The sequence below is a fragment of the Octopus bimaculoides genome, chromosome 21 (assembly GCF_046866305.1).
Source record: "Octopus bimaculoides isolate indiv1 chromosome 21, ASM4686630v1, whole genome shotgun sequence".
NCBI lineage: Eukaryota > Metazoa > Mollusca > Cephalopoda > Octopoda > Octopodidae > Octopus > Octopus bimaculoides.
Window position 1 is genome coordinate 32,668,081 of NC_142948.1, and position 15,000 is coordinate 32,683,080.

At 37.5% G+C, this 15,000-nt stretch overlaps 1 protein-coding gene across 45 annotated transcripts in view; it reads left to right on the plus strand.

The window, feature by feature from the left end:
• LOC106883233 (ras GTPase-activating protein nGAP) overlaps positions 1 to 15,000 on the plus strand; it is a 567,079-nt gene that overhangs the window by 513,614 nt on the left and 38,465 nt on the right. For 44 of the 45 annotated variants that reach the window (XR_016237793.1, XR_016237794.1, XM_089339023.1 and 41 more), the window contains 13 exons: positions 205 to 306; positions 1,388 to 1,486; positions 1,691 to 1,776; positions 3,502 to 3,556; positions 4,806 to 4,938; positions 6,375 to 6,537; positions 7,084 to 7,163; positions 7,473 to 7,651; positions 8,426 to 8,574; positions 10,037 to 10,112; positions 10,577 to 10,667; positions 10,836 to 10,949; positions 11,639 to 13,216. Coding sequence is in view for 43 of the 45 variants with exons in the window: in XM_089339023.1 (XP_089195149.1) it covers positions 205 to 306; positions 1,388 to 1,486; positions 1,691 to 1,776; positions 3,502 to 3,556; positions 4,806 to 4,938; positions 6,375 to 6,537; positions 7,084 to 7,163; positions 7,473 to 7,651; positions 8,426 to 8,574; positions 10,037 to 10,112; positions 10,577 to 10,667; positions 10,836 to 10,949; positions 11,639 to 13,216 (2,905 nt within the window). In the remaining 2 variants the exon portion in view is untranslated. Of the gene's footprint in view, positions 1 to 202; positions 307 to 1,385; positions 1,487 to 1,690; positions 1,777 to 3,501; positions 3,557 to 4,805; positions 4,939 to 6,374; positions 6,538 to 7,083; positions 7,164 to 7,472; positions 7,652 to 8,425; positions 8,575 to 10,036; positions 10,113 to 10,576; positions 10,668 to 10,835; positions 10,950 to 11,638; positions 13,217 to 15,000 lie in introns of those variants that run through there. The other variant, XM_089339062.1, reaches the window with a different exon arrangement.

Here is a 15,000-nt window from a genome sequence, read left to right on the forward strand (position 1 = left end):
CAATTCTTTATTGTTTCTTTAACATTTTCATTGATTTTTTTTTAAATTTCGTTCAGTCAATGTTTGCATAAAAGACTGAAATGGAGAATCCCCCCCAAAATAAAAACTGAAACAACATACAAAAAAATGAAAATAAAAAATAACCCCCCATAAAAAAAACCCCATCGCCGCATAAAAATAACTGTTTATATTTTATCTTCTCAGCTTACGGAAAGGAATTCAGCCTAACATCAACAAAGAACGTCGTGTAGACAATTCCTTGAAGCTATGGATCTGGGAGGCCAAGAATATACCACCAAAAAAAAGGTAAGATTCCAGTTCATGTTAAGTTGCTTTTTGTTGTTTTTGTTTTCTTTTTTGAGTTTTTTGTTTGCTTTTTTAGTTATCTCTTTTGTAACTGCGGTGATTTGAAACTGTTCCAATAAACACTTAACTCTTATATAGAAAATTAGAAGAACCAGGGCCAGAGAATGGGAGGGCGGGGCACGAAAGTGATCGGCGGTGGGGGAGGGGCATGCGAGGACAAACCAAACAGATTTTATCAGCTGACACAAACTTTATGGCATGAAAGGAAAAGAAAAAAAAATTGAAAAATTAAAATTTAAAAAAAAAAAAATGTAAAATGTGAAGTGGTGTCACATTCCTGATGACTGGGTCTTTGAGTTCATTTGTCTGCTAAATTCCGCTGGAATGAGATGAGACTGAGTGAGAGGTGACAAAGTGTTTCAAATTGATAGATGAAGAATGAGTTAAGTGAAATGGCCTCGATTAGGAATTGAAACTGCAACTGCAACTGCATCGTAAATATAACTTTAAAATGCCACTGTACAATGAAGGTGTGTTTGTTTGTGCTGTTACTGACATGAGGCATTAGGTATCTGGTGTGTGACATCAGTTACAAACACACACACACACACACACATGCTGTTGTTAAAGAAGCTCTCACTCTCTCCCACACACACTCATATTTAGTCATGAAACTAATGTTAAAGATGGCTCTCTCTCTCTCTCTCTCTCTGGTGTTATTGATGTCACCACACACATACACATACAAACACTGTTCTTAACTGATGTCTCACACATGTAAGACTGTGGTTTCAATTCATGGACCTGGTAATACATTGTGTTATGTCTTGCAATGGATGGTAAACCTACCTAAAAAAACAAACAGAAGGCCTCAATATGGACAAGAACTTCTAAACTACTGGGTCGTAGGCTTACCCGAGGTGTTGAGTACCACCTTTACAATGAGACTGTACAGGTAGAAGTGTGGCCTTTCTTTTATTGAATATGTCTTTCTGGAGAGCAAGTCAGATTTGATACAATTGACCCCTTAATTGTATTTTTAAACTTTCATTTTTCTTTTTTGTTTTTGTTTTTTTTGCAGATATTTTTGTGAAATCTTTCTGGATTCCTCAATGCATGCCAAAACTTCCTGTAAAACACAGTCAGAAATGCTGTTTTGGGGAGAGTTCTTTGAATTCAGGTAATTATTATTCTGTTTTTAATCCTCCAGAATCCAGCTTCCTTAGTCACATGTAATTCTTATTTTATTCTCGTTCTTCTGACTTAATTATGCATTGTCTTGTACCTTTGAAATGTTGAAATCCCTTCCCCAAAATTTCAGGCCTTGTGCTTCCTGTAGAAAGAATTAGTATTGTTATTATTATTATTTTTTATCTTGTTTCAGTAACTTGCTCAACATAAAACAGATTATTTTGTATCTGTATCGAGAAGCAGACAAGAAGAAGAAAAAAGATAAAAATACTAAAATAGGTCAGTTGTTCTCAGCTCCAATTATACTCTGTCTTCTTTTCAATTGAGTTTAAAGTTCCAACACAAAGTACTAAACTGCAAATTAATAAGATTGTTATCTATCAGGCCACTGTTTATATCTATGTGTTAGAGGCCTTGTATTTATCTACATGTATTTGTGGCCTTGGGATAACATCAAGATGTCTTCATGGCCTTATATCTATAGCTACATGTGTTAGTGACCACTGGAGACACCTACATGTGTTTGTAGCCTTTGGATAACATCAAGATGTCTTCATAAGCTTTCTATCTATAGCTACATATGTTAATGACCACTGGAGACACCTATATGTGTTTGTGGCCTTTGGACAACATCAAGATGTTTTCATGACCTTATGATTATATCTACATGTGCCAATCACCACCAGAGATACCTACATGTGTCTATGGCCTTGTAATTATATCTACATGTGTTAGTGACCATTGGAGGCACCAAGCTTTCAGGAAATATGTACTGGGGTTAATTCAAGGTGGTGCCCCAGCATGGCCACAGTCCAATGACTGACAAATGAAAGATGACTGATACTTTCTAATAAGAAAGCTTATAATAGTACTAACAACTCATCTCATAAATTAAGCAGTAATTCGTTAAAGTCTGTTGTCTGTTTTTTCAGCCACAGATCCACCCTGGTTAAACAGATCAAAGTTGTTCTGACTGTAGCCAGCCCATCTTTTTGTGTGGCACCATCTCCAGTGCTTTTTATGTGGCACCAATACCAGTGTTTTTCATATAGCACCATCACCACTGATTTTTGTGGCACCAACACCATTGCTTTCTATGTGGCACCAGCACCAGTGCTTTCTATGTGGTACCAGTGTTTTTCACATAGCACCATCACCATTGATTTTTACATGGTACAATCACCACTGCTTTTTATGCAGCACCAGCATCACATTGCATCACCTAATGTGTCCTCCTGTGTCTAAGAGCAAGAGTTTTAACAGCTATTTCTAGCATCTGAGTGGCTTCTAGAAATAGCTGTGTTTCTTTTGGTCGGTCTGTGGTAGATTCCAGTCAGCACCCGCCGCCCACTACAACCACAAAGAAGTTTCTTCGAGTGGACTTGTGGTAGACCCACATGACAGTACCCCATCTACCACCACTGCTTCTTACAGGAAATATTGACCTTGTGCAGCAGATAAATCAAGTGCATTCTTAAGTATTCCATATGTGGAATGGTATGGTGGAAGCTTTTGGTATTTGTCACCCTACTAACTGCCAAAGAATGTCATTTATTCATCTTAGTTTTTTTTTGAGTTAATTTATTCTGAAATAACATTTTAAATATTTCAATTAAAAAATTGTTTCTAAAATTCTGCCAACAACAGCAATATCAACAACAACCAGAACAGCAACATAATTAATGATATATTAACAAACAGACTAGAAAGAAATTTCGAGACCCAACAAATTAAATTTGATCATTTTAGACATAGATACAGCCCCATCCTGCACTCTTACACCACCATACAGACACACCAGAACACATAATAACACACAGACACCATCATATACACATACACATACACCACACGAACACACAGAAACCTACATATACATGCATCTTCACTCTGATGCACACACACACACACGCACGATTACACCAACAGATTCAACCCCTCTTTCTTTCTCTTTTATATAATATTTTTGTTTTATTCTATATATATTTTTTTTCTATATTTCAGGAATTGTAACTATTCCAGTCTGTGACCTTGGTAACAAACAGTTAGTTGAGAAATGGTATGTTATCTACATATCTTATTTTCTATTTTGTTCTAAATATTTTTTCTTCTTCCAGGAAATAGAGAACATTGTTGTTGTTATTATTATTATTATTATTATTATTATTATTATTATTATTATTATTATAATGGCAGCAAGGCGATAGCATCATTACTGCATTGGACAAAATGCTTTGCAGTATTTCTTCCTGTCTTTACATTCTGAGTTCAGATGCCACCAAGGTCAACTTTGCCTTTCATCCTTTCTGTGTTGATAAATTAAGTACCAGTCAAGCACTGGGGGTCAATGCAACTGACTTAGCCCCTTCCCCCAATATTTCAGGTCTTGTGCCTATAATAGAAAGGAATGTGACAATCTGGCAGAATTGTTAGCACGCTGAGCCAAATGCTTAGTGGCATTTTTTGTCTGTCCTTACGTTCTGAGTTCGAATTCCACCAAGGTCGATTTTGCCTTTCATCCTTTCAGGGTCGATAAATTAAGTACCAGTTGTGTACTGAGGTCATTGTAATCAACTTACCCCCTCCCCTGAAATTTCAGGCTTTGTGCCTATAGTAGAAAGTATCATGGTTATTATTATTGTAAAAGCACCCACTACACTCTCGGAGTGGTTGGCGTTAGGAAGGGCATCCAGCTGTAGAAACTGCCAAATCAGATTGGAGCCTGGTGTAGCCATCTGGTTTCACCAGTCCTCAGTCAAATCGTCCAACCCATGCTAGCATGGAAAGCGGACGTTAAACAATGATGATGACGATGATGATTATTATAGTAGTGACAAGCGGGCAGAATTGTTACCACGCCGAGCAAAATGCTTAATGGTATTTCATCTGCCCTTATGTTCTGAGTTCAAATTTTGCCAAGCTCAACTTTGCCTTTCATCCTTTTGGGGGTTGATGAAATAAGTACCAGTTATGCCCTTAGGTCGATGTAATCAACTTGAAATCATTATTGTTAAAGCAGTGAGCTGGCAGAATTGTTAACACACCAGGCAAAATGCTTAGTGGCATTTCGTCCATCTTTATGTTCTGAGTTCAAATTCTGCCGAGGTCAACTTTGCATTTCATCCTTTCGGAGGGGTCAATGAATTAAGTACCAGTTGAACACTGGGGTCGATATAATCGACTCATCTCTTCCCCAAAAATTTCTACCCTTGTGGCAAAATTTGAAACCACTATTATTGTTGTTATTGTTGTTATTATTATTATTATTATTATTATTATTATTATTATTATTATTACTCTTTGGCTAGGTTCACTGTGAATAGTGTTACTGTTGGCAAACAGTTGAAAGAAAACCGAGCAGAATTACCCATGATTCGGGTACGGATCAAATACCAATCTGTACAGATTCTACCTCAAGAACTTTACAAAGACTTTACAGAGGTAAAAACCATTTCTTTGTTTCTTTATTGGTTTTCATTTCTAATACTTTACATGTACCATGTCCTCACGTTGTTTGTTTTTTGTTCTTCGTTTTTTGGGGGGATTTACTATATATAATGTACACACGGTGGACCCCCAACCATAGCCATTCAATGTTTAAAAGCTAAGTTTTATTGATATTGCTTTCAAAATTCCTGTTTTGTTTTTCACTTGTAAAAGATTGATAGTTGCAATAGAGACATTAGTCTCTCTCTCTATCACCTTTCAACAAAATTATATATTAAGAAACAGTAGAACAATTCAACAACATAATAAAAATAAGTTTTATTTTTTGATGATGCTTGGTTTTACAAGTCCTGTCATTCAGCTTAGCAGCCGCTGGATTGATTTGCAATCGGTATTGGAAGGTTAAGAGTTTCCTTGATGCATGCCAGAGAAGCAAGTAGCTATCACCATCGAAGGCATCGTGGTGAAGAGTGCTTCGTTGAGGAGCAAGGTGTTGTCACATCGAAGGTGTCGCGCTCAAGAGGCTTATAAAATGAAAGTAACGCTTTAAGTACTGGTTTTACTACGCATGCACACTCGAGGGGCTTCCGGGAAGGCAAGTCCCTTGTGCATGCGTAGATTGTACTTCCTTAATGGCGGCCATAATTTCGCACCACTACACACTCATTAACTTGTATAGATTGAACCATGAAACATCAGAGAAAGAAGCCTGGCTGATTTTTTTTGCAATGAATACATCGAAAGCAAAATTTCTGTATTTTTTTTAATGGGCCTTTAAAAATACTACTTGTAGCTTCCCACTTTACTATTTTGCTTGTGTAGACCCCACCAAAAATCTGACATGGGCCCTGGTTGAGAGCTACTGACCTAAACAGTGGAAAGATGCATTGGCCAATGTAGCCTGCAAGACATCATCATTATCGTTTAACGTCCGCTTTCCGTGCTAGCATGGGTTGGACGATTTGACTGAGGACTGGTGGACCAGTAGGCGACACCAGGCTCCAATCTGATTTGGCAGAGTTTCTACAGCTGGATGCCCTTCCTAACGCCAACCACTCCGAGAGTGTAGTGGGTGCTTTTACGTGCCACCGGCACGAAGACCAGTCAGGTGGTACTGGCAACGGCCACGCTCGAAATGGTGTATTTTACATACCACCTGCACAGGAGCCAGTCCAGCGGCACTGGCAACAAACTCGCTCAAGTGTCTTTTCATGTGCCCAAGTGAAAAGACACATATATAAAGAAACTAGTTGAGCAGAGCCAGAATGTCCTTGGTCATGGTCTGGTGAATCAAGGTTCACATGGGGTTAAACACTGCACCAGCAACCACCTCCACCCCAATCCACCCCCACATCACATTTTCGTAATCATTGTATCCTGATAACTGTTTACATGTCCTCATGGTTTTGTTATTTTTTTTTTTTTCCCAGTATTTAACCAGTAATTATGTGAGCCTGTGTGAACATCTGGAGCCGTTGGTGAGTGTGCGGGACAAGGAAGACATTGCTACATGTTTAGTACATGCCATGCAGCACTTGAATAAAGCAAAGAACTTCCTCTGTGATGTGGTCATGGCAGAAATATCTAGATTAGGTAAATATGTCATCTGTGTTTTCATCATCGTCATCATCATCATTTTCATTGTTTTTAATGTCCCCTTTTCTATGTGGTTGGAGTTGGAAGGAGTTTATTGAGACAGATTACTTTACAGGTTGGATGCTCTTCCTGTCACCAGCCCTCACCTGTTTCCAAGCAAGACAGAATTTCCCCATTACCCCAGACGTGTTCTAGCTGAATAGTAGAAATGAATGACACTGCTTGTATGACAGAGACACTCATTTACAACTAACATGCAGTTTCAAGACAAGATCACACAGACAAAAACACATTCATGCACACACATATACACACACACACACACATGTACGTGCACGCAATGGGTTTCCTACAGTTCAAATTCCACTGGGGTCAGCCTTGCCTTTCATTCTTTCACATACTGGGGTTGATTCTTTCAGCTAAAAATTCTTCAAGGCAGTGGCCCCAGCATGGCCACAGTCTAATAACTGAAACGAATAAAAAGATAAATGATCTTTCTCTTGTCTATGTTTGTCTGATCCATTATAATTCCTTCGTTTGCAGACAATGAACATCTGACATTTCGAGGCAACAGTATTGCAACAAAGGCAATGGAAGCCTACATGAAATTGGTTGGTGAAAACGTAAGTAAAACGAGTTTATATCGTTATCACCGGTAATCGCATCATTAAAATCTCAAAGCTACAAGATATTGTATGATTAGCACGAAAGAATTTGAATAAATAAGCATTGCATGTGGCAGAATAATCAGAATGCTTAATGGGTTAAATATCGAACCCTTGTCAAGAATTTTCGTTTTTTCTATTTCTTAACTTTGTATGTTCAAATTGTGAGATATTTCTTTCATTTATGTAAAGCTAGAGAATCTGAGTTCAAATCAAATAAAATCCTGTTGGCTGAATATTTTTCTCTTTTAATATCTTTTCCAATAGTATTTACAAGTGACATTGAGAGAATTTGTTATGGAGATTATTGAGCTGTCGGAAGACTATGAGGTCGACCCCACCAAGCTTTCCAACAATGCAACTCTCCAACGAAACCAAGCCAACCTAAAGAAACTCTGCGAACAAGCTTGGAATAAAATTTCAAATTCTAGACGTTATTTTCCTGGGTATGTCTAGACATTATTTTCCTTTCTGTATATTTTATTTTATTTCCATACATACATGCATTATATATTGTAGTTGTGGCCAATGCTGGTGTTACATAACTGGCACCTGTGCTGGTGGCACATAAAAGGCACCCACTACACTCTTGGAGTGATTGGCATTAGGAAGGGCATCCTGCTGTAGAAACCAAGCCAAATCAGATTGGAATCTAGTGCAGCTTTCCAGTTTTCAGTCGAACTGTCCAATCCATACCAGCATGGACAACGGACATTGAATGATGATGATGATGATATTTATACAAACACACACACACACACACACACACTCATATAGGCATGGGCTGGCTGTGTGATATGGAGCTTGTTTCCCAACCACAAGATTCCAGGTTCAGTCTCACTGTGTGGAATCTCTTCTACTATATAACCTTTGTCTGACCAAAGCCTTGTGAGTGGATTTGGTAGACAGAAACTGAAAGAAGCCTGTTGTGTATGTGTGTGTTTGTGTGTATGTTTGTGTCTCCTTATTTTATAATATTGCTATGCCAAAACTGACCTCACCTGTGCTCATGCCATGTCAAAATCACTCAGTCCACTCTTCTTGGTGGTTGGGGTTAGGGTTAGGAAGGGCATCCAGCCATAAAGACCCTGCCAAAACAGAAACAGAAGTCTAGTGCCATTTACATAACACTGGCAATGGTCAGTAGACATTAAATAATTATGATGATTATTTTAGTTATTGTTATTTTGGTTTTTTTTTTCTTCTTTTTCTTAATATAGTGAACTTCGAGAAGTGTTTGCAGGTTTCCGAGAAAACTGCCGTGTAAACGAGAAGGAAGACCTTAGTGATAACTTAATCAGTGCATCAATATTTTTGAGATTCTTGTGTCCAGCAATCCTTTCTCCTAGTCTTTTTAAACTGATTCAAGGTAAAAAAAAAAAAAAAAAAAAATTTTTAATTACTATTTTCTCTTCATATTCATTGTCACTTTCATTCACAGGCATGGCTGTGTGGTTAGGAAGCTTGCTTCTCAACTACATAGTTTTGGGTTCAATCTCAATGTGTGGAACTTTGAGCAAGTGTCTTCTGCTGTGGCCTTGGGCTGACTGGAGCTCGAAAGGTGCTTTAAAGATCTCGGCCATTGCCTCTGTGAGGCCCAACACCCACAATTTGATTTTTCATTATACATAAATACTCTGTACTTGATTTTTAGTTGTATACACACCCACACATTAATTTCTTGTTGTATACACCCATGCATTAGTTTCACACTAGTACACACCCTCAGATACTTGTTTTTCAATGTATCTACACCTATATACTAATCCCCAGTTGTATACACTCTTATGCACTGATTCCTTGTTGTATAATTGTATATATGCCCATAAACTGATTTCAAGCTGTATACACTACACACAGATATCCTCTTGTGTATATATATATATATATATATATATATATCTTCATACACTGTTTTCTAGTTAAACACACCCCACTAAACTGAATTCTAGTTGTATACACATCTACACATTAACTTCTAGTTCAGGCATGACCTACCTTTTTCAAAAAGTGGGCCGCATGAGACGTGGTTCATTATCAGGTGGGCTGCATTACTAAAATGTTTCAAGGTAGTTCTTCATTGGCATGCCATTCAGATAGTCCTGTGGACAACAGCTTGGCAACAACTGGTCTAGTTAAATACACACCTACACACTAATTTCTAGTTCTGTACACACATTCAAATATGAAGTAATCTTGATCTCCAACTTAACATGAAAGATGTGTTAGAACACAGCATTATTTACCTTGAGTATGTGAAGGGGCATGCTCAGTGGTTAGATTGTCAGGCTCACAATCATGAGGTCGTGAGTTCAATTTCTGGACCGGGCTGCGTATTGTGTTCTTGAGCGAGACACTTTATTTCACGTCAGTCCTGTCCACTCAGCTGTAGAAATGAGTTGCAACATCACTGATGCCAAGCTGTATCGGCCCCTTTGCCTTTCCCTTGGTTGACATCGGTGATGTGCAGAGAAGAGGCTGGTATGCATGGGTAACTGCTGGTCTTCCATAAACAACCTTGACCAGACTTGTGCCTCGAATGGGAACTTTTTAGGTGCAATCTCATGATCATTCATGAACCAAAGGGGATCCTTACCTTGAGACGATCTCTCATAAGGAGTCGCGGTGCATAAAAGCACGCATAATTATATCATTGGCTGATGAGAATTGCTTGCTAGAGCTACCAGAATTGAAGGTAAATGACACAATATTCTGTATTCTAACACAACCTCCATGTTAAGTTGAAAATCAAAATTACCTTTTTGTATTAATATTTCTTCTGTCACTATCAATTATTCTAATCTTTGTTTTACATCATCCTTCTCTTGTAGAATACCCGTCAGACAAAGCTGTCAGGACATTAACTTTGATAGCGAAGGCCATTCAAAAGCTGGCTAATTTCACACAGTAAGCGAAGAGTTTCTTTTTTCAGATTCATACATTTCCTTTGTATTTTATTGAGATAAACTATATTTACTCTATTCAAAGTTTACCTTAATAGGCACATGTGTGGTTAGAGGTTTGGTTCCCAACCACATGGTTCTGGGTTCAGTCCCACTGCATCAGTGCATCTTGGGCAATTGTCTGTCTGTCTTCTGATGAACCTAGCTGATTGATTGAACGATTAACTGAATGATTAAATAAACAATCAATTAGTTAATTGGTTAAATGTTAACTGATTCAAAATAATAATAATAATAATAATAATAAAAGAAGTGAAATGGAACCAGCGTGTGTGTTATTGACATGATGACCCTCCCAAGATACAAGAATCTTGCAAGCCAAATACCAAAATAAAATATTTGGTACTTCTGCAAGGAATGTCTTGTGTGTTGCTTTATTTATATATTTATCTTTTTATTTTCTTTTAGATTTGGTGGTAAAGAAGAATTCATGATCTTCATGAATGATTTTGTAGAAGAAGAATTTGAAAATATGAAACAGTTTCTAAAAGATATTTCTGTAAGTCTTGTTTTCTTATTTGTTTATTTACTTATTTTTTTCACATTTGAGCTTCTCTGAAAGAAATGTGTTTTACGTTGCTATTTAACCTTAGCCCAACCTTATTATTGTCTTTAATTATCGTCTTTAATTACTGTATTACTTATCCATTTACTTTATATTTTTCAGAGTGAAGATGTTGGGAATGAATTCCTAAAGAACCAGCATGCTGTTATAGATTTTGGCAAAGAACTCTCTGTTCTACATTCTCTTCTTATAGAAACATTAGATAAAGCTAATGAGGCAAGTAGTATACATATTATATATATTATATATACATATATATATATGGGTGCATGGCTTAGTGGTTAGGGTGTTGCACTCACGATCTAGTGATCATGATTTCAATTCTTATACTGGGTGGTGTATTGTGTTCTTGAACAAAACTCTTCAATTCACATTGCTCTGCAGGTCATTGCTTCTCCATCTAATTGTCCACATTTGAATACAACATATGAAAAGGATTTTTTTTTTTGAGTAATCATAGCTTAATTAAATAATATGTTAATTAACATGCAATGTCAAAGTTTATTATCTCTAAATATTGACCACCTGACTCTTGAGTCATGTTGTTTTAATCTTTTACTTTTATTTAAAAAAGTCCGCTAAAAATTTAATTAAAGATTTCATTAGATTTAAAACTATTTTTTTTAAAGATAATGTAGAAATGTTTTATTTTACAATTTCAGTGAAATTTTCATTTATCTTTCATCTCAGTTTCTTTTTTTCTAATTAGATATTTGCAATTCTTGAAATACCTTAGAGAAATAATTATAAACAGACATCATATACACACACACAAACACGCATACACACAGAATTCAACATTGTTAATTTGATTTCTAATTAGTAAGATGGTTGATTAAGATTTTCATATGACTTGCTTTGAAATTAATTTTAATAATAATTATTATTTTCTTGTTTTTTTTTAGGCTACAATAACAAAACTGCATCCATTACTTGATATTCTCAATGGACTCACCCAGGCCTTAAACGATCCCAAAATTGGGAAAAAACAACCTAACCGAAAGAGCCAGATCTATGACAATTTGGCCACGACACCAAACAGCAATCCTTCGGTGAGCTCATTACTTCAGCTGAGCAAGTCAACTTTACACACGAACGACAACAACCACACAATAAACATGGATGACAGTATGAATTCAGACAACGGTGGAATCACTCAACAGACATCAGGCACATGGAAGCGTACTAACGAGGCAAATATGTGCAGTGCATTTAACGATATTTCTGTGACACGAGATATTTCTGATGTATCGGTCAGCAAACACACTAATAATAATAAAGACTCGTTAAAACAATGGTGGAACGATATTCTAACGACAGCCGAAGCTGTTAATGGTTATGATAACAGAATTAGTTACATTGATGACACAGGCGATGCTCCGTACGAGACGGCGCTTGCAGACAAAACCAACTCAGATCTTCAACATCGTAGCCATACCAGTAATTCTCTTGCAGCATCTTCCCAACGATCTACTAGTCAAAATTCTTTCATGTCCTCTTCAGGTTATCAACCGACGGTGTATAGCCCGTCAACCTTGTCCATGGAACTACCACTGGCACCTCAAGAACAATTCAGCGGCTCAACGTTACCTGCTCAGTTTTCTAGTTTGAGTTCCACATCATTTGCTACTCAACATTCCTCCATCCAGCAGCCACTATCTTTTTCCAATCCCTTGTATAAACACCAACGGAATTCTCAATCTGTAATGCCATCTTCTTCGATATCCCTTTCAGGAAATGCATTGTCTACAATGGAAGGTGCTGGCGCTGCGAGTGGTGCTTCATCTCCAATGGTGCACAGTAGCTTGAAGATTCCTCAGACCTCAAGTTCAAGTTCCTTAAGTAGTACGGATGACTCAAGCACATTACCATTTGTCAGTGTAAACACGCAAGTGCACCAGACTCGCAGCCCAATGCGGAATCTACCAATTACGGCAATAACGACTTTAGATTCCGCTCGCAAAATAACGGATCCCATTCAAAAATTCTCTCAGCTCTCTAGTTCTAGCTCAAGTAGTGAGTCACTTTGTGATCGACGTAACTTAGTACACTCCACCCCCATGCAAACAGACATTGATAATTTACAGCATGGCCCCGCCTTGCAGCGGATTAACCCTTTATATGGACACTGCAGCCCAAAACCGAGCCTAAAGTCAGTCACTTTACGCTCGCACAACCAACCAGGAAACAGCCCGTTGAACACTTCATGTGAATTGCCTCAAGGTGTTGAGATGAAGTTTTCTGGGGCTCGATACGAAGACCCGTCGAGGTCTTTAAACGATAGAGACGCTAGTGTTATACATTGTAACACTTTGCCAAAACGAGCTGAGAAGGATCGTCACTTGGCAACATCATCTGTTTCGGATGAATTCTCTGTTTATAAACCTGGCACTCGGCTCTCACTGGCTCAGCAGCACTCTCTCCACAGTGGCACCCAAACGGTACAACACAGGAAGTCTGAGCCAGTGAAAACCAGGGAAGAGGTAAATATCATTCTTCATCTTCGTCGATTTTCTGTTGGAATTCACACCAGCATTGTATACTCTAAACACATTTAGACTAACACTAAATACATTTATAAAAAACAGTACCACCAAATACATTTAGACTAACACTAAGCACATTTAGACCAACACAGATGTACTTAACATGCTTAGGCCAATGGTGACATCTTCATCATCATCATTGTTTAACGTCTGCTTTCCATGCTGGCATGGGTTGGATGGTGACACTAAATACATTTAGACCAGCACTGTAACATAAAACGTAAAATGAACTGTAAACATGGTTAGACTAGGACATTAACACTAAATACAGTTAGACTAATATAGTAGTCATTAAACATATTTCGGTCAGCAGAGTAAATGTTAAACACAAATTTCATTTAGACCAAAAACAGCAGAGACTAGATGCATTTAGACTAACAGTAGATATATTTAAGCCAATATAACAGTAACATTAAATATATTTAGACCAATGCAGTGAACGTGTTTAAAAAATAGAATAACACTTAAAAAAGTTAGATAAGTGCTAAACACATTTGGATCAACACTATAGCACTTGATTCAAAACAAACATGGCCATAAACGCATTTAGACCAGTACAGAAACAGTTAACACTTAAGCCAACTCAGTGACACTAAACAAAAATAGACTAACATGGAGACAGTAGACATATTTAGATCAGCACAGTGACTGTAAACACATTTAGACGAATGCAGTTAACACTGAACATAAAACTAACTATACAGTTTAAACAAGACACATCTAAACCACCAGTACAGTAAGAGTAAGCAATATTTCTTCTTATGCTGTTTCCCCAATTGAAATATTAGTGTGAGCTCACTCAACAACAACAGCATCATCACCACGATCGCTTGGTTATTTCTCTTAAATTATAATCCCACACATAATTACACAAATGATTTCTTCATTTTCTTCCAGTTTTTGTTTCATTGTTTCATTATTAGTCCCTGGTCTGATTCATTAGGAACGGTACAGCATATTTATATATAATCTGTAGTTAGACTAATAGAGTAGCTAAATAATCTGGTTACAAAGAAAACGGGCTTTAATTACAAAGTATGACCAACTGAGACTATGGATATGCAACCATCTCATTCTTGGTTTACCCCTGTGCTTCCTACCACTTGGTTTGGTTTGAAGGGTAGAGTCCTCAGGCACCCTGTCCTCAACAGGGTCCTATCAGAAGCAGCTCTCATTAGACTTTCTGGTTTGATTCCCAAGCATGACCAGCTGGGACTATGGATATCCAACCATCCAATTCTTGCTTTACCCCTGGGTTTACTGCCAGTTGGTTTGGTTTGAAGGGTAGAGTCCTCAGGCACCTCCTTCATAGGGTCCTATCAGAAGCAACCACCATTTGACTTTCTGGTTGGATTCCCAGGCATGTCCAGCTGAGACTAAAAATATTGAACCATCTCATTTTTGGTCCACCCCTAGATATCCCGCCATTTGGCTCGGCTTGAAGAATCCGTTTTGTGATTCTTTCCTGTGACATTCTAATCACATGTCTGTGGCACCAGAGCCGTGACCTCTCAGTGCCAAAATGTGAAACCATATGTGTTTTTAAGTTTTTAAATTTCCATATAAAAGTGTCAGCTCTGTCGCCCTCAATACAAATAACAGATAATTTCAGACGACATTTTACAGAAAACATTTTCAACAGAAATCAAGTTTCTCAACCATTTTCACACCAAGAATAAATAAAATACACAAATGAATAAATAAATTTCCTAAAAACAAAA